We start from the raw sequence: 23,998 nt of genomic DNA, 5'->3' as shown, positions 1-23,998 counted from the left end.
GCACAATGTAAAAAATGTGCAGAAGGGAGTCCTGCTGCAAAACTAGTTAAAACTGACATGTAAAATCAAATTCTTGTTTTGTTGAAGTGCAGGATTATTAATTTAGGCTAAAAGATTATACAAATACATTCTGAATGATAATGATCAAGATAACTGACCACAAATGAAGTATGGCTGTGTTTTTGTGTCGAACAGCCTGGAATGTGGTTCAAACTTTAGCGGCCAACGGGGGTCACAGTTACTGCTCCACGGGACTGTATAGTGGGGGCGTTGGGTGGTGGGAAATGGGTGTGGCAGATACTAATACTGTACATCAGAAAAAAATCATGTAACTACTTTTCTCGACTGTTTAACTCCAAATGAAAGCGGTCGATTTGAAAAACTGGCAGATGATTTAGACGGAAGAAGACAGGTAGGGAGGAAAGGTATTTGAGAACAGGAAGGAGGTTGACGTGATTTCCGCAGGTTTAGACCGGGGAAAGTTGTTTCCTGAAGTTGTCTGAGCGGATCACTTCCACGCGAAAGTCCCTGCTGCTTGAACGAATGAAATAAAAAAAAGGAGGAAAACACCAAAATGGCGTGTGCAGGTCTCTCGTTCTGCTGGTGATGAGGTATTTTATTTCTCGTCTGCGGGTGTAGCTGTTCGTGTGACTGGAAGATGAGCTCCAACACTGAAGACGCAACAGGTAATGAAATATGACAGCGTTGAACTTTAATCTGCTTCTCACCTGATAAACTCGACTGTGAGGAGACATTGAGGGTACAATGACGTGAATTTGAGTTAATATTAACCTGAGGCTTGTTAATGTTGATAACTAAGGCCTGTTGATGTTGGACTGACAAACGAGCTGCTAGCTTCGTTAGCCGTAGAAATCAACGGGCTTAGCCACCAGCTAAATCCGTTGTACAAAGTGTGTGTTCACAACAGATATTTACAGTCTCAACACAACATTTGCACTGAAACAATACTTAACTATTTAAAGTAAAACTACTGCACTGAAGCAATCATTTTGTTATCGAATATAAAACTACTGCACTAAAACAATACGTTTGTTATCGAAAGTAAAACTACTGCACTGAAACAATACTTAATTGTTAAAACTGTAACTAAAACAATACTGAAACAAAACTGCACTGAAACTATACTTAATTGTTAAAACCGTAACTACTGCACTGAAACAATACTTTATCAGTGAAAGTAAAACTACTGCACTGAAACAATACTTTTGTAGCACATTTTTAATTACTTGTACGCCTAACAGGTGTTGTCATTGTAAATTTGCAAATGTTTGTGGAAATGCATTATATTACAATGTTTTGCTTTCTGTGTTTAAATGCCATCTTATTTCAAGTGTATATTATTAACTTAGTGTGCAAAGAAAATGAAGAAAATTGACAACTGTGGGCGTAATTCTCATCTCGATCAAAGGTAAATCTAAAAATAAGTGGATTATTTATTTAGGTCTGCAGTGATCCATCAATAATTAACCGATTACTAAATTAATCATCAACAGTTTTGATAATTGTTTAATCAATAAAAACGAGCTTTCTGCATTTTTATGCGTCTTGATTATGAAAATAATTGTTAGTTGCAACCCAATTATTATTACAGATACAATATCTGCACTATAAATATGTCGTCAGTGTGGAGCAAAGTTATACAAAGTTATATACAATAATCTATATACAATAAAATGCTTTTATTATGCATGGATGGAAATATGTATTATTTGACTGTTTATTGATAGTATGTAATATCAGACAAAGATGATGATAAGATTTTACAAAGTTTTACGTTTAAGTTGAAATGTTTTAAGAAATTTAGGTACAGTCTACAACGGTCAGTGACATCGAATTAGCTTTAATTTCTTTTGTTCTGTTCAGTATTTCGCAGTCATGTCATACTGTTAGAAACTCCTTTTAATCATGTGACTTGACTGTTTTAACTCTATTTGTGTGACTTAATCTTTTATTATGCAAATAATCGTAAAACATTACAATGTAATTTTTCCAGAGGCAAACTTACAGGCCCAGCTAGCCGAGTATCGAGCTCAGGCTGAACACTGGCAGGGAGTGGCGACGATCTGTGAGCTGAGCAAACAGGAGGAACTGGCAGAGCTGCAAAAACAATGTGATCAAGAGATCCAGTCGCTGCAGGAGGCTCTCAGAGGTCAGTCTGTGTGCGTGTGGAGCTGGCTTTTTGTGCACCTATTTTCGGTAAGAAAAAAAATAATTGAGAGCAAAAATAGTGATAAGCCATACTTATTACATCCAACATTTTGCACCACTGTCCCGAAAACATCCCTAATGAAATGCACAGAGTACATAAGTAAATGGGAGATTAATATCTATAGGATTATGTTACGTATATAAGAATGCAATGTTGTTAACATTAGCCCCCCCCATACTTATTATGTGTAGAATGTTAGACAGACATTGGTGTTTTGCCTTCATCCTGGCAAGGTAGAGCTGTCATGGTGGCGCAGAAGCAGAAGCAGAAGCTGTAGCTGTTGTGTTTGATCATCAGGCCTCTTGATTCTTAAACTCTGACATGCTCTCTAAAGGCACACACTGTCTGTGTAAACAAGCAAAGCTAGTGCAGTTTTCTTAATGACATCATAGCAGGATATAGTCATAGTTTCATAAAAGAAAACTGAAATGAAATTAAATGAAAACAAAGGTGTTACATTTGCACTAAGCACAGGTTTGGCAGGATTTTACAACAACAAATACAGCCAGAGTCAGTGGTATTATGGACATGTTGAGCGTTAAGTTAGTCTTTAAGTGCTATTACACAAGTAATATCTAACAGTAATAGGAAAACTTTCTTTCTGTGCAGTGTTTTCTGGCAGATTATTGCGCACCACTGCTAAAATTTCACTGGATCCTAAATATTAGTGTGCCACTAATTATCATCATTCATAACTTGCATAAAGTGAGTACCAAAAGCTGTAAATTAAGATTCAAAAGACAAACAAATAAAGATCTAAGTTGATTAGGCCATTCAAATTGATGCCATAGTGATGTTGTTACTTGATTCCCTGTTAATGTAGTTTGTTATTAATGCCATGTTGCTAAATAATATCAATTACTGAAGTATATGTTTTAATATTAGGTGGATATTTAATCCAAAGCTCAATGATTTCATGTTCGTTTTATCGTCCTGTTGCTTGTACAGAGACAGCAGCTCAGTATGAGGCCAGGATAGCTCTTCTCCAGTCTCAGTCTCTGGAGTTGAGGAGAGTTGGGGGACAAAACCTGGTGAGAGTTGAACGTTTTGTCACGCACATTTTGTGTTTACGTAGTCTCACGACCACCATTTGTTTTCTCCACCTGTTAGATCCGTGTAAGGAAAGGCAGGACGGACTCTGACGTCTCCGGGCACGAATCCTCAACACTGAACAGCAACAGTCTGACAGAGGCTGAGGTGGCGGCTTCGACTAGCAGGAGGCACAGCCATTCAGCAGAGCTTGAAGCTGCGGCAGAGGGAGAAGGGGCTACGCACACAACAGAGGGATATTTTTCACTGCGTCACTGCGACTCTGCCTCGCTGTCCTCCTTCTCCTTAGACACACCCTCCCTGCCCAGAAAACGCCACTCTCAGGAAGACACAGACTCACTGGTATCTACAGGAACTTTGGTTCCTGAAGCCATTTACCTGCCACCGGCTGGACACCGGCTAGTCACACACAGTGACTGGGATGCTCTTAATGCTCAGGTGATTTTGTCTCGTCTCAAAAGACGTTTACAAAGTCACAAAATCCACATGCAGAAATGTAGTTTCAATCTGCTAAAGGTTGTTTTAAAGCATGGTCAGCCACCATGCCATATAACTCATGAATATTATTACTTTCAGGTGTCGGAGCTGCGAGGGGAAGTGAGTCGGTTGCAGGATGAAAAGGAGGAGCTAGAGAGAGTACTGGATGCACAGACCAACCACACACAGAGACAGGTGTGTGAGCCTGTTCTGTACACAGCATCCTCAGAGAATTACATTTACACATGTCAATGTGTGCGTGTGTGTTTGTTCAGGTAACAATGCTCCAGTGTCAGGTGCAGAGCTCAGAGGCCCTCCTCCAGGATTTGCAGAAATCATTAAGCCAATCACAGAATGACGTCCAGAGTCACCTGGTGAGTGAAGGCATGTTAATCTTACCTGGTGAACCTACTTTGTTTCTGTGTCAGGCATCATTTCTCTAAAGGACAACAATCAGATATGTGGGATATACAAACTTCATATCAAATTATAGATTACATAATTAGAGTAATGTGGAAGTGCTGTTACCTTCATACATATCCACACCATTCCCCTGGAGTGACCAAGGATCATTTCCACGTGTGGTAATTTACTAGGTGTCTACTCTCTTTTTTATACCCCCTTTCACACTGACTGTCCTGTCCAATGAAGACATTAAATATCTTTAAAAAATAATTAAATTTTCCACTTTTTGTGTTGCCTTTCTTCTTTATAAAAACCTGGGCCAAAACGTGAAAGATGAACAGAGATTTAAGAGCAGAATTTAAATACTGCACTATTGTGCATGTGTAAAAGTGTACAATGACTCTGAGGGTAAATGTGTATTTAACAGAAACACCTGACTGAGTGGGAGCTGATGTTCAGTTTTCCTTTTTTGTGTCCAGGCTGAGTTCTCTTTTTCTCAGAGGAAGATGTGCAATGAGCTGTCCAGACTGAGAGGGGAGAAGGTTGAGGACATACCAGACTCCAGCGCTGCATTCACAGCAACACTGCAGGTACCATGGCTGTTTCACTGGTGCTGGAGTGAGGAAGCTTCACTTCAAATCCACTTTTATCTTAAGACTCTTATAAACATGGACTGAAGGACACTGACAACTCTACTTCTACCCATGAGAAATCTGTTCATGTTCCTTTGTTGGTGGCTTCTTCTCCATTAAGTGCTGTTTTTCCTCTTTTCTGATTGTTTGTTGTTATCAGACATTCATCAAACATTCACTAGACTTTTTGGCAAATACTGTGTAATAACTGCAGAAGTCGACTGATATTTTTTTCTATGGCTTGTGCCATAGATATTTTATAATCGGCTATGTATACAGATTTAAAAAATGGACTATAGTATCACTGACTATTGTCAGTGACTTAGCTTTAGAATTATTTTGACCATCTGTTGTAGTTACATTTTTCTTTTTTGGCTTCTAATTTTGTCTGTTAAAAACTTACTGTCCAGGAATTTGGATAGTTTTGTGACAATCACCTCTATATTTATTTAAACACTAATTGTTTATTTTGTAGATATCGTACACATCATTTAAAAGACATGAAAGAACCTAATTAACAAAGATTATTCATTGCGCTATGCAAAAGAAAAACGTTTCAAATGATATTTGGCGATTGTCAGTGTTAGAGCTCGAACCTACAGAATCAGACAGCTGCTGTATGCGTTTCCTGCTTGTGATGTCAATGTGTGTTCACTGTCAGACTCACCTGCAGGGGGCGCACTGTGAGGAGCGCCTTCGCATTGAGATCGTGAACCTGAGGGAGCAGCTGGACAATCGTGCAGACGAAAACGGTCTGTGGATCACATCATTATTTAGGCAGCACCGCTTTACTCTGTGTTCTGACTGTGACACTTTGTCTTTCACATTTCTTCTTTTTCTCGCGTCCTCGCTGCTCCACTGGCATCTTCTGTCATCAGAGGTTTTAGAGGGTGAGTAAACAGCTCATGATTCACAAATACATTTTATTAATTTTTATTTCAAATGTATTTTGTACTCTCATTTATAAAAACAATGTTGTCTTATGTGATTCAATTAACTAACTTAAGTAACCTGACGTATAAAAACACTGTTGTAGTCATTGATTTCTTTGTTTGCACTTATTGCATCCTTGTGTGTGATTGTGTGTCCGTGCAGTGCAGCTGTCCAGTCTGAAGACGGAGACAGAGAAGGTCCAGGCTCAGAAGGACCAATTGCAGGCTGAACTGGCGGCTTGTCGCGCAGAGCTGGAAGCTCTACGGGTGGCGCTCTCTCATGTACACAGCACTAACAAGGCTCTCAGCAAAGATAAAGTAAATCCTTTTCCCTTAGGCACTTGCCTGGAGTACATATAACAGGTTTATTCTAAGTGTATGAAACCAAGCGTTCTGTTTTTATTCTAAAAGCACATTTATACTCCGCAAGAGATGGAAACGGGCAGAGCCTTCGTTTGTACTTTGCGCTCATTTCGTATGTAGGGTATTGACAAAGATAACGGTTGGGACAGATGGACATAAAATGACATAAAGTATAAATGGGCCTTTAAGTGTATCCAGTTCACTTTACAACTTGCATGTTGGAGAACCTGTGTAGGCTTCACATAGCACCAAAACTCAAAAGATGTTTCGTTTGTCCATTGTAGGCTATTGTATACACTTGGTGGTCCAAAAAAGCAGCCTCCATAGAGCTGAGGCTTGTCCTGGGTTAATGGAAAAACAAGAATTCATACAAGCAGGTGATTGTACACTGAAACAAATACAAAAATAATTAGTATATCTTCGGAAAATCATGTCACCTAAATTTTACACACTGGAACTTTACATTTTTTCTTGAATTCTCAAGCTCAGGAATACTGTTTCTAACCTCTGATCATGAGTTTATATGATATGTATAATAAAAACTAAACCCATACATCTGTTATTGGTATGAAGTATATTCATTCTATTCAAATAGTGAAATGGTATTATACATTTTGTATATGTTTGCTCCTGCTTGGCTGTCTTTTTATAGGCCTCACCACCATCTTTTACCAAGCACTCTTAAACATGACTGGTTCTCTCTGCCAGGCGGCGCTGCATCAACAGTGTCTGGAGCTGCGGAGTCAAGTGATCAGCATGCGTTCCCAGGTCGACACCAGTCAGACAGTGCAGAGGGACTTTGTGCAGCTCTCCCAGTCGTTGCAGGTAGGAACCAATCTACACCAGTATAAAACTGGAACAGGAGGAATGGTTAAAAACCCAACACTTTATTGACTAAATGTTCAGGTGAAGCTGGAGCTGATACGGCAGGCTGAGACTCTGGATCAAGTGAAGGAAATCCTGGAGGAGGGAATCACTGATGCTGGTTCTTCACCTGCAGACGACTTGTAAGTTTTAAAAAGTCACACTGGAACCAAAGAATCGTGGACCAAGATGAAATATCCCAAAGTGACCAATAATGACTGACTGACCACAGTCATGTTTAAAAAAAAAAATAGACAGTTATGAAGAGTGAGAACCCGAGTCACCACAGAGTATTATAACACTAGAATTACTGTGCAAACAGCAAGTGTAGAAGTGATGATTTTGTTTGTTTGTTTCAGAGACAATTGTTTTGTGTCACTAACTGAAACTGTTGCTTCTTGACCAAAGTGACGTTTTAGGAATCTAGAAACCATTTTTCTATCATCCAGAAACACATGTAAATATATTCTGTTTATAAAATTGACATGACTTCAGCAAAACACTCAACAGTTTTAACACTTACTCATTTTCTTCACATGCGGTCTTTTTTTTGTCGCATCTTTTTGTGAAGAGATGATCGTCTTAAGCACTGGATCATCTTCTGAACATTCCTAAATTAACTGGATTTCAGATATAATGCCTCTTGTATTTATTCGTTTTTCCCTTTCAAGTGTAGTTTTGTCAAATACTGTATTTCTGTTCTCCATAATTTCATACATTCTAACAAATTAATAATTGTGCATCAGGAAAGAAGTACCAATTGATTCAAGGAAATGTGAATTTGCATCACCTTGCTAATTTTCATTTAATACACCCTGACAACTGAAAGTGGGTTTTCATGTCTTTGAATTCACAATCAAACAATTAGTATGATTATGTTCCTCTGGCTATGGAGATTCTCTAAGACTAATGTGCATATTTGTTACATGCATAGACCGTGTATGAAAATGGACATAGTTTTCCACTCGCAAAATAAATAAATGTGAAGCCTCAAGATTCACAATTTAACCAGCACCGTGTCAGTTTTTGAAAGTGGAAATTTTCGTATTTGACAAGCTGTCAATCAAACTGGTATCCACTGAAACAGACCTTGCTTTTTCTAAATAGGAACAGAATTTTCTATTAAAGAAGATCTGTAACCAGCGATTGAGCTCATTACCAACTCAGGTTAGGCTTTCATCAACTGCTTTCTGCAACCAGTGGAGTCGTCCTCTGGCAGCTACTTACAGCTTCGGTCCTACTTTCTGTGCTTCAGGCTGACAACAAACTTTTGTTAACAATGTGGAATACAAACACATTCTATTTAATTTAGAGTGTTAGCACCTCACTGCTGTATAATTCTTATGACCTCTGATAACTGGTTTTCAGTTGTTAGACATGCAACTAGAGTCTAAAACGGGTGCTTAAGTCCAAATGAACGACACATGCAAAAACAGAGAATAGAGTTTGCAGGCTGTAAATTCAAATTAAAGTCATAAATTTAAGTCTGTACCACTGTTTTTAAAGAAAGTAGTATTTTTTTTCTTAGTCTTTGTTGACCTATTGCAGTCATTTTATGACTTAATACAATACATTTCTGACATCCAGCTCCTTTAACATTGTTAGTCACGTTATAATACCATTAGCAAATAACACACCGTTCGACATTTAATACATAGCTTTATTCTTTAAGAATAGAATCAACACAGAATAGTTTTAATAACTTTAACCTATATATTATATTAATTTCAGTACATACACAGAAAAAAATATTTTGCAGCTTTATTTGGTGTATTGCTTTCAGATGGCTTGCGTGTTTTTCTGTTGTATTCAGGCCACGTGATGTTTTCATCGCATCAGGTGACTGTAGGCAGACTCTCTGTCCGTGGGACTGCTCCACCTTTCCTCTCCATCCCTCAAGCCTCTGTGCTCTCTCTGCTTCACACCCTCTGTTGCACGTTTGCCTCTTACACTTTACCTGTGTGAGAAAACAGATTCTGTTTTTGCTTTGGACACTTCCTGGCTAAACATTTCCCCTCACTTTCAATCTTTATGCTAAAATTAGATAACTGAAAAAGATAAGAGAGGGGTTTCAAGAAGGCACATTTTCATAAATGATAGGATATATGCACATTTTTTTGTGTCACATAAAAATGTTACATAGCTGCAGTGACTGACCATTAGCTTTAAAGAATGAAAAGTAAAAGACAGACACACAAGTTCTTTTTTTAAAGAAGAGTCTAACATAATCATTATGTTTTACTGTTTTCACAAAATGCACAGTTTTAGGGCAGTGAAAGCATGTTCGAAGCAGAAAGCACACATGTACTTACCATATATTCATTCGATTCTACAGACTACGTAAAAGCAAAAAGCTAAGGTAGCATTTTAAGGCAGCAACTGTGTAGCTGTTTAGCCAGTAAGCTCGTCGATATGATGCTGATGCTGAGATCTATGCTTGCATTTCTACAGTCGCAGCCATCAGAATACATCACAGCTACTTTCACAGCTCATAGACGGCTCAAAAGAGATGACCAATAGACAATAAATCATCTTCAATAAAGTAACTTAAAGATGGCAAAATACCCAGCATGAAACCTTTAGGACGTGCACATGCAGAGTTCATAAACCTTTCGCTGGAGTCGGGGGAATACCTTGTTTGTTACGGGGTTTGACAGAGGGGAACAGGTTTAGGCTGAGTTGTCAAAGACGGGAAAAGTGAAAAAGTGCATCCAAGAAGGAATGAACATTAGAAACATGTGAGACAGAATTTTAAAGGTCAGAAGGTGCAAAGAGGAGTAAAAAAAAATACACATTCACCTGCGAGGTTCTAGTTCTTAAACTGATGGATAAAACCATGTAAAATGTGTACATATTCATTGCAGAATGTCACATCATGCATTATCAAAAAAAACAAACCCAAACAAATAAATTAATTTAATCGTAAAGTGACGGAGAAGGCTCATCATCATCATCACCACCACATCCCACCAACTTTATCTGTAGCTGATGCTGATTAAATGAACAAGTGACACATTTAGCTCACCATCCAGATATGTGCGAGCCACAAACTTAAGAAGCTCATCAATGAGGATGACCGGGACGGAGAGCTTCAGCACCATCAACCACTGCTCCACGTTCAAGTGAGTGAGCTTGAAGATCATCTGTGAAGGAGAACACAGTGGTGTGTTCATAATATCACATTTATTCAAATGTATATGACGGAGTATGTGAAAAAAACCAAAACGCATTTCTTGCCCCTGCCTGCTCCTACACACACACACTCCTTCAATCAGGTCTGATAGTATTTCTTGACAGAAGACGCAGCATACAAATGTTACTTTGTTTCTGTTCTCCAAGATCAAACAGAGGAAGAAACTTCATTTTTGTGTGTTTGTGTGTAACTCGATAACTGTGACCTGATAACTGTGGGGAACCTTCAGGCTTTGTGTGGAGAGATAAAACAAGCAGACGGTTCGACTGGCGTATCAGTTATCAGAGTGTGAGGAAGAACACGCAGAGGCAGAGTGCGTTAGGGACGAAGAGATGGATGTGGTGCACGATGTGGTGCAAGACTCACGGGCAGGGGGTCGATGTAGATGATCATGAAGTGAAGGGACATGGAGAGGGTCATGGCAGCCATCAGCCAGCCGTTGCTCCAGGGGGGCATGCGCACCAGGGACTGGTTCTCAGACAAGCTGGGAGGTGAGGAGGAGGAGGAGGAAGTTGGGGTTGGATGGGGAGGTGGAGGGGAACGTTAATGCATGTGTTTTAAGATAAAGGCATGAAAACATATATATTTATATATACATGAGGATAAATCATGTTCTGGAGATATAACAAATGCTAAATTGGCATGTCATCGACTAGTTTCTGTTCTAGTGAGCATGTTTGCTTATAAACCAGCGTTTTTATTGTTTTTTTTATTCTTTCATGCATAAAAAGTAATTTGGCCTCTGAGTTTGCACAGTGTGGTCGGACCTGTTCAGAGCGTTGCACATCTCAATGGTGACCAGCACAGACAGAGCCATGGTCATTGGAGGAGCGGCCTCGAACACCTCGCAGTGGATCCCGTCAAAGTCCGGGTTGTCTTCGCTGCACTGCATGAAGTGTGACTGATGACAGAGACGTGCACACAAACAGCGAATCCCTTCAGAGTCTGGTACGGCTCCACAGATGCACAGTGACAGTGTAATAACGATGTTGAATACTGACCAGTTGGTGGAAAGTGACCATTGGGCCCTCATCACAGTACAGGAACCACCAGGCAGCTGCTGCAACAGTTGCGGCACCAACGTACCCTGGAGAACATTTATACACCAACAATTAGATCCAAAATCATAACTCAACATGTGGATGTTACATCTATGGCTGTAAGAGTTTCTAAAAAATGATGTTTTTGACCCTATAATGTGCTGTTTTGTTATGGAAAGGATGTTGATGCAATAAGGGAAAAGGCAAGATTTTTGTCCCTAAAACCAACTACAGTCATAACCAGGAATTAACAGCCTAAAGCATCACAGCCAGCAAAATTCCTATCACACTGATACACACATCTGTGGATATGACAGATTCCTGAAACCTATAATCCTGGCAACTGGGTTAGGAATAAATTAATCAAATGTAGTTGAAGACAAGACAGTCACACATCTAACCTCGGGTGCTTCATTGTATTAAAGAGATCGAATGAATATGTGTTTTACCTCCAATTGCCAGATATCTGAAAAACAGCCAGCCAGAGATGAGGGGCTCCTTGGGAGAGCGGGGAGCTTTGCCCATGATGTCCAGGTCAGGAGGGTTGAAGCCCAGTGCGGTGGCAGGCAGACCGTCAGTCACAAGGTTGACCCACAACAGCTGGACAGGGATCAGAGCCTCGGGCAGACCCAGAGCAGCGGTCAGGAAGATACTGAAGTAGAAGCACAATTAGTGTTCTTAGGTTTCTTTAATTTGAAGACTGAAAAGTAGTGTAATAATACATTTAGGCCAGCATAGTGTAATCGTCTTAAAATAAAGCTTTGGTTTAGTTGCCACGGCTTTAACACACGTCCTTTATACAGTATGTACTTTGGGCATGGGCTTTGCTTTACTATGCTATGGAGTTGTTGTTTCCTTTTGGCCATTATGTCTTAATTCATGCACAGGTGATGCAGGGGTGAAATTTGGCCAAGACAACCACTGGCATATACGAGCTGAATTCACTGTAACAGAAGCTTAATTCTTACACACTGTTCCTTTAACATGTCCCATATCAGAGCCGGCCCCTGAACTCACCAGACGACCTCGCCGACATTGGAGGAGATGAGGTAGCGGATGAACTGTTTCATGTTGTTGTAGATGGCTCTGCCCTCCTCAACAGCAGACACAATGGAAGAGAAGTTGTCGTCAGCCAGGACCATCTCAGAGGCTGACTTGGCAACGGCAGTGCCAGAGCCCATGGCGATGCCAATCTCCGCCTTCTTCAAGGCAGGGGCATCATTCACTCCATCACCGGTCTGAGTGATGGGTAGAGAAAGACACGTAGATCAGAGGAGATGCCTGAGATCTAATCACTGTATTTGCCTTGAACACAAAGACAGCTCTGTCACCTCACCATGGCTGTGATCTCATCAAAACCTTGCAGGAACTCGACGATCTTGGACTTGTGGGACGGTTCTACTCTCGCAAAGCAGCAGGCCTTTCGGACGGCAATCTTCTGATCATACGGGGCGAGGTCGTCAAACTCACGACCGGTAAAGGCCTTGTTAGTGACGTCCTCATCCTCTGCGAAGATGCCAATGCGGCGACAGATGGCTACAGCTGTGCCCTTGTTATCACCTAACAGTGGGGGAGAAGACATTAATATTGAGCTTTTTCTTCAGGCTTGTTTATTTCTGAGTTTTAAACCCATAAACTGACCAGTGATCATGATGACACGAATGCCAGCAGCCCTGCACAGCTCGATGGAGCTCATAACTTCCTTGCGAGGCGGGTCGAGCATGCCGACACAGCCCACAAAGGTCAAATCAGTCTGGATGTAAGAGGACACAAAAAAGGTTTACTGTTCTCTGAGCCACTCACAACAAAAGAAAACAAACCGGAACTTTTCCTCACTTTTTGATCTCTTACTTTCTGCCCTCGCATCACTCACCTCATAGTCTACAAACTTGGTTGAGTCCTCTAGGTTCATCTCCTCCTTCCTCAGCGGATTGTCGCGGGTTGCCAGTGCCAAACAGCGGAGGGTGTCGCGACCTGTGCCCCACTCTTTGATGACTGCCATGATGTCGTCTTTAACGGGCCCAGTCAGAGGCACACGGGTGGTGCCCACGCGGATGTAGGCACAGCGGTCAATGACACCCTCTGGAGCACCCTGACATCACAGAAAAGGTCTTTATTACAATTTAAGGATGTCTCTGATAGAGTCCCCCAGTTTTTGGTGATGTCCTGTGTCACACACTCACTTTAACAAACATCTTGTTTCCCACGGGGGCTTTGGCAGATTTCGCAGGAGAGCAGTACGCTGACATGGACTTCCTGTCTCTGGAGAACTCCAGGGTGAAGTCCTTCCTCATCAGCTGCTTGATCACCTGACAGAAAGTGAAGCAGAAGCAGGTGAAATATTGAAGTGTAGATGTGTATATACGTATTTGTGTCTATGTCTATCTATCAAGCCATTTTTTTTTTATGTTTGTCAGTCGAGTGTCAAATGAGTTCAAACGGTGTGATCAAGCTCTGCCATGTTTTCTGTATTTCGCAGTACAGCAATATTTGTTTTACATCAAGACAAACAGAGGTAAAAGTAACATTTAAAAAAACCCATTATGCACTGCAGCTTTAATTGAAATCGTCTAAGGTAAAACATTTTCTAAAATATGTAAAGTATAAGAAAAACACACAGACTCGAAGGAGCATATAATTTTAGTGTTACGCTTAGTGAACCTTAAAGCCTCAAACCCTAACCCTCACCCCATCCCGCTGCTGATTGGTCCGACGACGTGACTGTCACTGGCTGTGATGCAGCTTAACCTTCGCTGGTTGGCTGAGATTGGAAGTTACACAATTGTCCGACGTGGCGAGCTGGAGCTAATCCCACATGACATTACTGTAGAGCGAAAGGCCCTGCACTGATCTCCAGTCCATCACAGAGCCAAAATACAGAGAACCAGTGGTCATTCACACTCACATTCACACCTATGGTCAATTTAGTGTGTCCAATTTAACCTCTGCATGTTTTGGGACTGTGGGAGGAAACTGGAGAACCCGGAACAGCCAACGGTAGAACATGCAAATTCCACATAGAAAGGCTCCCCGGTTGAACCAGGATTCGAACCCGCAATTATTAAATCTAAAGACAGATGGACCTTTCCTCTGTGTCCAATATTATACAGTGTGAGATCATTGGAAGACTTACAGCGCAGCATGTATTGGCCCTCTCCACCTTAGACAGGCCACGGACGTCCGTGTTGAATACGTTCATCTTCTCGACCAGACAGCACAGCGCCGTTTCAGTGGCTTCCCCCACTTTCTCGTAAATGCCCTTGGACTGAGAGAAAGAAGGAACGTGAGGATGTTTTCAGCTTGATGCGGGGACGAATGTCATGAACACAAACGACGCGTCCACGCAGACCTCATTGTAGTCCAGAGAAGAGTCGTTGCAGAGAGCACAGATGGTGGCCAGCTCAACCAGGCCGTCGTACTGTCCGCACTTCACAAGCGCATTATTCTTTGTTCTAAAATGCAAGACAAAAAAAGGTGGCGTCAAGATAATGTTTCTCAATATTGGGTCGTTGTTTCACGTGTGTTGACACTTACACTTCTCCCTCAGGAGTGTACTTTGAGCCCGATATGTCAAAACGACTGAGGGAAACACTGTCCCCATCCACTTTGTCAATGATGAACATCTGCATGGAGACAAAACACAAAGTTCTGTGTTGGATTGGCTCTGACGTTAAGTCGGTGCATAATGTGACTGCGACACCAATGAGTGTGGACCCACCTTAGTGACACACATCTGGTTGGTGGTGAGTGTACCAGTCTTGTCCGAGCAGATGACTGAGGTGCAGCCCAGGGTCTCCACGGAGGGCAGGCTTCTGACAATGGCGTTCTTCTTTGCCATACGCCGTGTTCCCAGAGCCAGGCAGGTGGTGATGACAGCAGGGAGGCCTGATGGACACATGAGTTGAGCGCAGGGCAAAAAAAGAAGAACGTGGAGAAGTTGATGTGAGGTGGAATAACATTTTAAAAACCATTAGAAAGCTAAACACGAAGGATGAGGAAATATTACGTTTGTGCTCATAGCAAAAGAAAATGATCCGACATGTCTGTTCAAAAGCACCTGGACGTTAGAGACTGTGCCATTTGGCCGGCTGACAATAGTGGTAGTCCCAATGTGGTTCTTGACACATCGGTTGGAGCACAACCAAACTACTTTGTTCTCTAGGGGCATTTGTGTGAGGGGGGTGCTGCAAGCCAGTCAGTCCCTTTGGACCAGATTCTTGGCAAAAGTTAACTGTGGTGTGGAGAAGGTCTGGAGAGCGTCCAGCTCAGTGACATTATGGTGGCATCAGTGTTTGCAGATGACGTTCTTCAGGCATTAGGGCCAGTCGGCACATTTTACAGCTGACTGTAGTGTGAGTCTTTTTAAATCGTTTTTACTTTGTCAGTCTTTCTTTCAGCTGTTTCATGTCGTTATTGGATTTCATTGACTGTTGCCACTGAATCTCCTGTTTCTTTACTCAACTGTATTGGGCTTCAAAACACAACCCAGCAACTAAATGACCAAGCACAACAAATATATGCAAAAATGTTATTTAACTGTGCAATATTGTCAATATTGTTATCAGTAGATCTTTCATGGAACGGGAGCTGCAGCATCAGTCAGACAAGCTACACAGCCTGAATCTTAGATAATACCAACTCCTTGTGCAACCCGATGGAAGTTACTCCCAGTGGTTTACCTTCAGGAATAGCAGCCACAGCCAGAGCCACAGCGATCTTGAAATAGTAGATAGCTCCGCGGAACCAGGAACCTCCATGGACGGGGTCATTGAAATGGCCGATGTTGATTATCCAGACTGCCACGCAAATGAGGGAGATGACCTGGAGGACAGGACGTCAGAGGGACGTGTGAGATATTAGTTACCATCTACTAGTTTATTTCCATCCATGATTTCAGCGTTCATCTCGCTCACCTTGGAGAGCTGCTCTCCGAACTCGTCCAGTTTCTGCTGCAGTGGAGTCTTCTCCTGCTCGGTGGCAGCCATCTGGTCACGAATCTTACCGATCTCAGTGGAGACGCCGGTCGCCACGGCGATACCGACGGCTTTTCCAGCAGCAATGTTAGTGCCCTGAATGCAGTTTTGAAAGCGGAAGACTTTCATCAGAACGATGGTTCATCTTAAATATCTCAGCAAACTCACACAACACATTTATAGTTTCCTTTGTGGCTTTGAGTGCAACGATGAAGATTGGATGGATAGTCATGAACTTTGGTTTAACTGTAATCACTTCGCTGACACTGTGACTTTAGCTTTGAGCAGTAGTATCATCTTCAGCGTCACACCTGTACTTTTCCCTAATCTATTTCATTCATTCGTCTATGTAAAGGAGAGTTTGTGAGGTCGGACGACACGGGTGGAAAATAAAGTTTGAAGACATGACACAGAAGAGCAGGACGCAGTTAAAACTCACTCACAGAGAACAGCATGTTCTTCTTGTCCTGGTTGACAGCTCGGGGGTCTGGCACAGCATCAGTGTGCTTGATCACACTCACGGACTCACCTACAGGAAACACGAGTGTCGGTCGATCAAGGGTGAATGCAGATATCAAATGTGAAGTGACTTTTGGGCCGTCCGACTGCCGGGTAACACCTACCGGTGAGAATGGACTGGTCTACACGGAGGGTTGTAGATTTGATGGAGATGAGCCTGATGTCAGCCGGCACTTTGTCACCAACTATACACACACACACAAAAATGATTTGTATTTATATATTATAACACTTTTCTAGTCTTGATGACCACTTAAATCTGCTTTTCACTACAGTTGCTTCATCAAAATCCAGATTTGATTTGGTCTCTGTCCATGTGGCTGATTTTGAACAGGGTTAGAGTAGAGAATGATGTACAGTATATGACTCGGACTGCAGCATTACAGAGGGATGGGGGTATGGAGGGAGGTGGGGGTGAGGGGCAGGGTTGATTGACTGGTTTTAGCACTCTGGACAGATAGTGGTGTTGTTGAAAACTGATACCACAGTCAGTCAGAGGGAGCGGGAGACCTTGGGGAGATCATGAAATGAAAGGAACAGGTGTACAACAAACAGAGACAGAGGGTGAGACAGAGGAGGGAGTCAATATTAAATGTATTTATACTCAAGCTTGTTTTTTTTTTTTCTCTCTCCCACAGGTTTCTTCAGTTCCCCTCCTCCCCCTTTTCTCTGTGACTGCCTTAAAAGGGTCCACGTTCAATCCCAAGGACATTAGTAGCCATGCATCTCTATAAGAATAGATGTGAGTTGTGCAAACACGCATGAGCGGACAGTGATCCAGTCGATATGTGATGCTGAGCAGCAGCTCCATATCTTTTAAATCAAGGGTTGAAATGGAATATGTAGTGAGCAGTTTTACAGTAATCAGACGTTATAATTGCAAAACATGTGGCGTCTACAGCCAAACAATCTTTAACTTCATTATAAGTTCATTCTAGAAAATACATTTGTTCTGTGTCAATGTAGCTTTCCTGTGCTAAAGACCTTTTTACTGATTAATCATTCATTATTACAGAAGATTATACTTGAATCTGTTTCTTACAGTCTGGAAACTGAATGCACAGGAGGAGGATATTCCTCACGTGAAGATACACAACATCCAATTCATGCCACTCAGACATTTCCTACTCAAATTGTTTGATTTCCCTTGCATTGCCTTTATTTTAACTTATGCTGGGGCTAATCTGTTCCTGTAGTGATGTATACATGTAAGGAAACACCTAGATCACACATGTTAAATTTTATGTATTGTCTGATTGGTTTACAGGTCCAGTGACTTGAATGGATCTGCAATAAATGCAGCAGATACAGCAGTGAAGACGCAGGAAGTCTGCCATGTTTGGGAATCTTACCGGAAACCTCCACCACATCACCAGGCACAATCTCCCTGGCCTTGATTCTCTGCACGCTCTTCCTGTCCGCCCGGTAAACTTTCCCCATCTCAGGCTCGTACTCCTTCAGAGCCTCAATGGCACTCTCTGCATTGCGTTCCTGAGGTAAAACACACACAAAACAAATGATGTTTTAAGAAAAATAAGTATTGTGTTTCCCAAACCTTTTATATGGGAAGCCACTTTTTAACGACATATACATATGTTAAGTTTTGGACATGAATGGTCCAAGTGCCATTCAGCAGTTGAGAACAAAATGTTAAATTATAAAGTATTTACGGTGCCTTTCGTGAACACCAGGTGTGCGTGTATGATGAGCTGTCCATCTGTCAGGGTCAGTGTTATGCCACATGAACAGCAGGTTGGTCACAGAGTATTGTTCAGATCCGTCTTTGATTTCTTCTGAGGCTGCCCTCCCAACGCCTCAAAGTGTAAAGCCCGACTTATGCCAGCCGCTCCGCCTATCTCTGTTCTCCCCGTACCCCCATGTGTGAATCCTTGTGCATAGTTTCCAAATGACTACTGCAGTTAATATGAACCCTCTCTATCGCTCTCACACACACACATACACAGGTTTGCACAGCTATTCTTCTTAAGACACCACAATGACTTCCCTTTATTTGGACAGCCTAAATAAATTGTTTTCCCTAACCTTATTCATAACCAGTTAATGTCTAACCCTAACCTGAACCTAACCACAATTAAAATCTTAACCTTCAAATGAAGGAGTTCATTAGGACCAGGTATGGGTTTACTGGTCCTGACGAGGTCAGTGTTTACACCAGAAGAGGTTCTGAAGAGGTGACCAACACGTGCACACACGCACATGCGAGGCTTGTGGTAACCGGATCGTCACACTGTATTTTTACTGTGGATCGCACAGTGCTAGACCGCATTGTGAGCCAAGGTGCGTAGCAGTCCTCCTGCACACCCCCCCATTCCCTTCATTTGCCCTGTTGGCTTAACCTTTCGCCTTTTCACCCCTTGCTGATGTCATGCCTCTCATTCTGGCTTCCCTTGAACTTTTCTGTTAGGAGCGTGTGTGTGTGTGTGTGCGCTCACAGGAAAGGACACACACATGCAACCAGAAACAGACTGCACGCACAGTCTGTTGCTAAGTTGTGATTCTATTTAGGTGTGTGTAAAAGATAGTATTCAGGGACAGGTATGTGTCCTTGTGTGACACAGCTGTACTCGTGTGTGTGTGTTTTCAAAAGTGAAAGTTATAGCTATCTTTTGTCTTGACTAATGTTTGTGGCCGGCACTGTTACTATAGAACATTTAAGTCCATTTAATTTCAGCTTCACAGCCGTGAGGACTTGCAGTCAGTTAGTTTAATTTCAGTGTTGTCATTAAAAAACACTTTTGGAAGGTAGACAATTTTATTCAATATTCTGACACGATATTTATATAACACGTTATATAAAATAATTCAGCTGTACCTGTATGTTTTCACTGGCTATTCAAACTGCAACAAACTAAAACAGATACCTTATGTATGTATGTATGTATGTATGTATGTATGTATGTATGTATATATGTATGTATATATATATATGTATGTATATATATATATATATATATATATATATATATACCTACCTACTTACCTATTATATACATACCTGTCTTTTCATATTTCATATTTATGATAATAAATAATGGGTTGTATGTTGATTTAATGTGGTGTTAAACCAGCTGGTAAACGTGCAATAAATGGCACAGATAAGACAAATATCTAAGAAGAATGTATTTACAAAACAATCGTCAGATTACCCTAAAATTGAAGTTGAAAAACGTATTAAGGCAGCAGGTGAACTTCTCTTTCTTAGTTCAGCCACCTCACAATGTGTTGCAGTGTGTTCGCGTGAAAGCATTACAGTATACCAACCTGCCACACTCCAACAACAGCATTCGCAATGAGGATGAGGAGGATGACGAAGGGCTCGACAAAGGCAGTGACACTCTCCTCTCCTTCCTCAAACCAAGCAAGTACCTAAAACAGACAGACAGACATTGGAATGCAATTTTGGCAAAACACGCACATTTTTTTACCATTTAAATGAAACAATTCAACAATTATAAGAACGTTTGCTGGTTACATTTACTAATGAAGCACTAAAATATGTCATTTGACTTTTTTTTCTCTTACTAAGACTTAGGTTTGGGAAGGAAAAACACTTTTGCATATTGCTGAATGACGTTTGCCTGTTGTCTTCGTAACACAGCTAAACTGATTAACATTAAGAGAAAATTAAAATGCATTAATCGTTTAAATGTCCCTTTAATTTCGGCTGCACAGTTGTGAGGACTTGCAGTCAGTTAAGTTGTAGCTGTATGTTTACACTGGGTATTATTATCTTATATGATAACAGATATATATTTTTTATCAAACAGTGTCTTGCATGCATTTATCGTTTGTATTCCAGTGTTTGAACAATGAGATTTTTCACTCAATAAGTTGAGATATTGCATTTTTGATGTCAGTAAGCCTCATACTCATTATTGTCAAGTCTGTTATGCACTTGTTGCCAAGGGTTACAGGGTCATGGTTTACGGCTGTTAGCCACGTCGCAGAGCTATTTTTGTGTTATGAACTGTTACTGGATCAAATTACACTCTACTGTCACCACTGCATCTTATGTGTGAAGACTCTCCTCCAAACGTCTCCAAAAGTCTAACACGTGTGTGAGCAGGAGTTCCGTGTTACCATCACAGATGTGTTTTGGAGAGCCTTTCGTGTTGACACAGACACAGATTAGGTGCAGGCCAGCGGAGCACAAAGCCAACCACAGCAGAGGAGAAGAGCGCTCGCTCACATCCTCCACATCCAGTTGCACTTTGCTTTGCACTCAGCATCGCAGTGCACTGTGTTTTTCCTCTTGTCTGCTTTTTTAATCTCACATCTTTTCTCACCCTTATCTCAAAATAGGCTCTACTGCTCAGTCTCTCGCTCTCTCCGGTCTGTCTACACCCTGCCTCTCTTCAGAGACACAATCGATCTCCAGAACGAGTGTCAGAGCCTGTCAGCATGTTGCAGTGGTAGGACATTCCTGTGTTTATGAATAGGATGGCCATGTATTTGCAGTATTTAATGTTCTCCCTTTTAGAAACCATATACGCCTCAGAATCTATTGCTCTCGTTTGTCATTGTAGCAAACAATGCCATTGTGCAACCCAATCCCTGACTCCCCCACCCCCCCCACACACACACACACACACTCTCTGTCTCTCACTCTCTCCTACTGCTGCAAGCCATCCCTCTTTCCGTCCATCCCTGACCTTTGTCCAAGGATACAGTTTCTCGTCCTGGCTTGAGACTTTCTTAAAATAAAGCTCCTACACACACAGTTGCGCAGTCGAGAAGTCGGGCCTTCTAAGGCCATTGTGACAGCTGTACAGGGAGGCCAGAGGGCAGAGAATGAGGATAAAGACAATGTGTCCACCCTTCTCTTCTCCCCAAAACAGTTTGGAGGGGGCACAGGACACGGAGGGATCCCTTGTGTGAGTGCGCACGCAAGTCCAAGGGTTAAAGTAGACACAACTCATCACTGGGGACTTAAGCAAAGTCACCATTAGCTTATTTACTTAACACTTACATTTGTGTTTGGCAGTGATGTTCCTATTCTTTTCTCAGATTTGTTTCAGTTCTTTTTCTGAATGTGATGTGTTTGAAATGTATGACCTCTTCGTAGCAGCTGACGTTCGTCTCCCTCAGGACTGACGACCTAGACTTTAACTTAGACGTCATTACATAAATATCCAATTGGTGCTGCTTATTCTAAATGGCTTGCGCTCAATTGTGTAAAAACACTTTATAGCACCGTCTCAGTGGTGAGCTTCAATATGCTAGATTTAGTCGTAACGGAGCAAATACTCTTCAGTCCTCAAGCTTCTCAAATGTCTAGCGATCAGTCCCTGAAACGTCTGATGAAACAACAACAGATGAAATCATTTTTTAAGGGAAAAAGCGAACAGACTCACGAAAGAGATGCAGGCGGCCAGCAGTAAGATTCTGACCAACAGGTCCTCAAACTGTTCCACCACCAACTCCCAAATAGTCTTTCCTGATGAAAAGGAAATGACGTGAAAATCACACACATTTTTCAATAACGTGAGAATGTGTTCTCATAACGTTTTACATCTTTTGAACTTGGAAAAAGTTTGTTAATGAATACAAATCTGTATATTTTGGGGAAAATTTGCTTTTAGGCCTCATCAAGCAACGACTACATGGTATAAAATCTCACACCACACATTTGTCATTTGCTAGTAGTAGTGTAAACACATTATTTGCGTCACTATGACCATCTCCAGGCCAATGACAGGTGTTGACTGGGTGACATGTCATCACAGGATGTTGGGGGGGGGATCAACAGGACATGCGATGTATACATGAATAACTAGAGAGCAGGTGTTTAAAGTGGACTCACCTTCCTCTGCAGGAAGCTCTGTGGGTGAAGAGAGACAAGAAATATTATTAAAGCACACCAGCATGCTACATTTACTGCTTTAATCGTGGCATTAAATGCACATTTTTCATTTTTCTAACCCTTAAATGAAATGACAGAGTTCGGGCCTTCATGTCCCACTCTGACGTCAGAAGCTGACCTTTGCTGCGACCATTAAGTTCTCTTTCTCTTATTATTGTTTGCTGTTACCACGTCAAATTCCATTTGTCAACACAGAGTGGACACTACAAACTGAGACAGTAAGAAGTTCACGAAGACATTTTTCATAGTCACGCACATGTGCTTAATTCCCTGACATTCAAGTTTTCAAAACTCAGTTGTTGTTTTTTTGAAAAAGCAAGTGAACCGCCGTTTAATCTGAACTAAAAAGCAGTTAGTGGTGATTGTCAGAAACCTGAAACGGTGATGCACCTGCTCCACAAAAATCCCCCTCCCCCATTTCATCTTTGAGATAGTTTCCTTTAATTAGCCTATCATCACATCATCCGTATCAGTTCATCTATCAGTCCTCAGTAGTCTTCTCACTTTCCCTCCTCCTCCACCTTCTTTCCTCTGCGTCTGTTTTCTACCTCATCCAAGCTACATCCCCTTCCTTCTGCAGCTCCTCCATCACTACCTACTCTTTCTCTCCGCTCTCACATGCTCCACCCAACTGTTCCCCTCTACTCGTCCATCCACCCCACCCCCCCTCCCCCTCACCGTTGAAGCCATATCTTTCCAGGTTCTTCTTGACCTGATCGGGAGACAGGCCTGTGTCCTCAAAGACGCCAAAGTGGGACAGAACGTCCGCCGACTCTTTGATGTGTGCGTTCTCCATCCTCGCTGAACTGGAGAGGCTTGAGGACAAAGAGATAAAGGAAGAAAAAAAAACAACACAGAAACACATGAGTCTGAGTGGCCCAGCTGGAACTAAAAATGAAACTTAAAACAACTAGAGAAATGTTCACCCACCACTTTCTTAAAGTGTGGGATTGGGATTATAGACTGGCCACCCTCTTTGTTTACACGCTCTCTTCCCCCTCTCTCTCTCTCTCTCTCTCTCACTCTCTCTCTTTGGGCTGTTGCTCACCTCTCGGAGCCCTGGACTGACAGAAAGTGCAACCCGGCAAACTGTCCTGAAAAGTTTTATACAGATGAAAAAGTGGCCTCATTGGTGCTTGCTCAGCGTGAACTCAGCCCTCATTGGCTGAGAACATCCCATATAGTGGGCAGGGCACTGATGGTCCTGGCCTGTGGTAAAGAATAGGCGGGAGGGTGGGAGAGGGGCAACAACTGCAGAGGGGTCTACTGCCTGTCACGCTGGAAATAAGATGTACATTTGAGAGCATGCATGGTCAGAACAAGGAGGGTCCATGTAATGGCTTTCTGAATGAGAGGTAGGGGACACTGATGGGAACATGACAGACCACTACTGTGTGTGTTAAGTGGGTGGTTGTAGGATCAGTGGTAGAGTGGGT

General features: G+C 41.9%; 2 protein-coding genes across 8 annotated transcripts; one reads left to right on the top strand and one right to left on the bottom strand.

Annotated features, from left to right (window-relative positions):
- The first annotated feature begins 308 nt into the window (after positions 1-308).
- rabep2 (rabaptin, RAB GTPase binding effector protein 2) lies at positions 309-7,965 on the top strand. Of its 5 annotated transcripts, none has more exons than XM_044050712.1 (12): positions 309-686; positions 2,015-2,170; positions 3,179-3,261; positions 3,341-3,718; positions 3,857-3,952; positions 4,033-4,131; positions 4,642-4,752; positions 5,456-5,546; positions 5,673-5,684; positions 5,890-6,044; positions 6,374-6,466; positions 6,798-6,864. In XM_044050712.1, the coding sequence occupies exons 1-11, from the start codon at positions 659-661 to the stop codon at positions 6,437-6,439; spliced, it is 1,275 nt and encodes a 424-aa protein (XP_043906647.1). In that variant the 5' UTR covers positions 309-658; the 3' UTR covers positions 6,440-6,466; positions 6,798-6,864. The 5 variants fall into 5 exon arrangements, with proteins under 5 accessions (XP_043906647.1, XP_043906648.1, XP_043906649.1 ...); XM_044050713.1 differs by lacking the exon at positions 6,798-6,864 and adding an exon at positions 6,742-6,759; XM_044050711.1 differs by lacking the exon at positions 6,374-6,466 and adding an exon at positions 6,996-7,965 and having other exon boundaries at positions 310-686; positions 5,468-5,546; positions 6,798-6,914.
- A 630-nt stretch (positions 7,966-8,595) lies between these two features.
- atp2a1 (ATPase sarcoplasmic/endoplasmic reticulum Ca2+ transporting 1) lies at positions 8,596-23,641 on the bottom strand. 3 transcript variants are annotated; one of them, XM_044050709.1, is made up of 26 exons: positions 23,493-23,600; positions 23,241-23,377; positions 22,503-22,520; positions 22,054-22,136; positions 19,961-20,065; positions 18,031-18,169; positions 16,783-16,863; positions 16,603-16,688; positions 16,100-16,255; positions 15,866-16,007; positions 14,905-15,071; positions 14,721-14,809; positions 14,536-14,638; positions 14,320-14,451; positions 13,370-13,495; positions 13,060-13,278; positions 12,828-12,939; positions 12,523-12,746; positions 12,204-12,424; positions 11,636-11,838; positions 11,148-11,233; positions 10,914-11,047; positions 10,513-10,630; positions 9,979-10,096; positions 9,587-9,627; positions 8,848-8,910 (listed from the first exon to the last, which is right to left on the bottom strand). In XM_044050709.1, exons 2-25 carry the CDS (start codon positions 23,356-23,358, stop codon positions 9,623-9,625), a joined length of 2,985 nt encoding a protein of 994 aa, XP_043906644.1. In that variant the 5' UTR covers positions 23,359-23,377; positions 23,493-23,600; the 3' UTR covers positions 8,848-8,910; positions 9,587-9,622. The 3 variants fall into 3 exon arrangements, with proteins under 3 accessions (XP_043906643.1, XP_043906642.1, XP_043906644.1); XM_044050708.1 differs by lacking the exons at positions 9,587-9,627; positions 23,493-23,600 and adding an exon at positions 23,611-23,641 and having other exon boundaries at positions 8,596-8,910; XM_044050707.1 differs by lacking the exon at positions 9,587-9,627 and having other exon boundaries at positions 8,596-8,910; positions 23,493-23,599.
- Positions 23,642-23,998: the final 357 nt, after the last annotated feature.

The sequence above is a fragment of the Solea senegalensis genome, linkage group LG19, assembly GCF_019176455.1.
Source record: "Solea senegalensis isolate Sse05_10M linkage group LG19, IFAPA_SoseM_1, whole genome shotgun sequence".
Classification (NCBI taxonomy): domain Eukaryota; kingdom Metazoa; phylum Chordata; class Actinopteri; order Pleuronectiformes; family Soleidae; genus Solea; species Solea senegalensis.
Note: the sequence above shows the minus strand (reverse complement) of the source record. Positions and strands in the feature narration are given on the sequence as shown.

Excerpts from the sequence above, each read along its gene's own strand:
- atp2a1 (XM_044050708.1), bottom strand. The coding sequence starts at position 23,358 with ATGGAGAACGCACACATCAAAGAGTCGGCGGACGTTCTGTCCCACTTT. Across the intron at positions 16,864-18,030 it reads TGATGTGGTGGAGGTTTCCG|TTGGTGACAAAGTGCCGGCT; the intron begins GTAAGATTCCCA and ends GTGTGTGTATAG. Across the intron at positions 10,097-10,512 it reads TCTACATCGACCCCCTGCCC|ATGATCTTCAAGCTCACTCA; the intron begins GTGAGTCTTGCA and ends TCTCCTTCACAG.
- rabep2 (XM_044050710.1), top strand. The coding sequence starts at position 659 with ATGAGCTCCAACACTGAAGACGCAACAG. Across the intron at positions 3,719-3,856 it reads GGGATGCTCTTAATGCTCAG|GTGTCGGAGCTGCGAGGGGA; the intron begins GTGATTTTGTCT and ends TATTACTTTCAG. Across the intron at positions 6,915-6,995 it reads AGCTCTCCCAGTCGTTGCAG|GTGAAGCTGGAGCTGATACG; the intron begins GTAGGAACCAAT and ends CTAAATGTTCAG.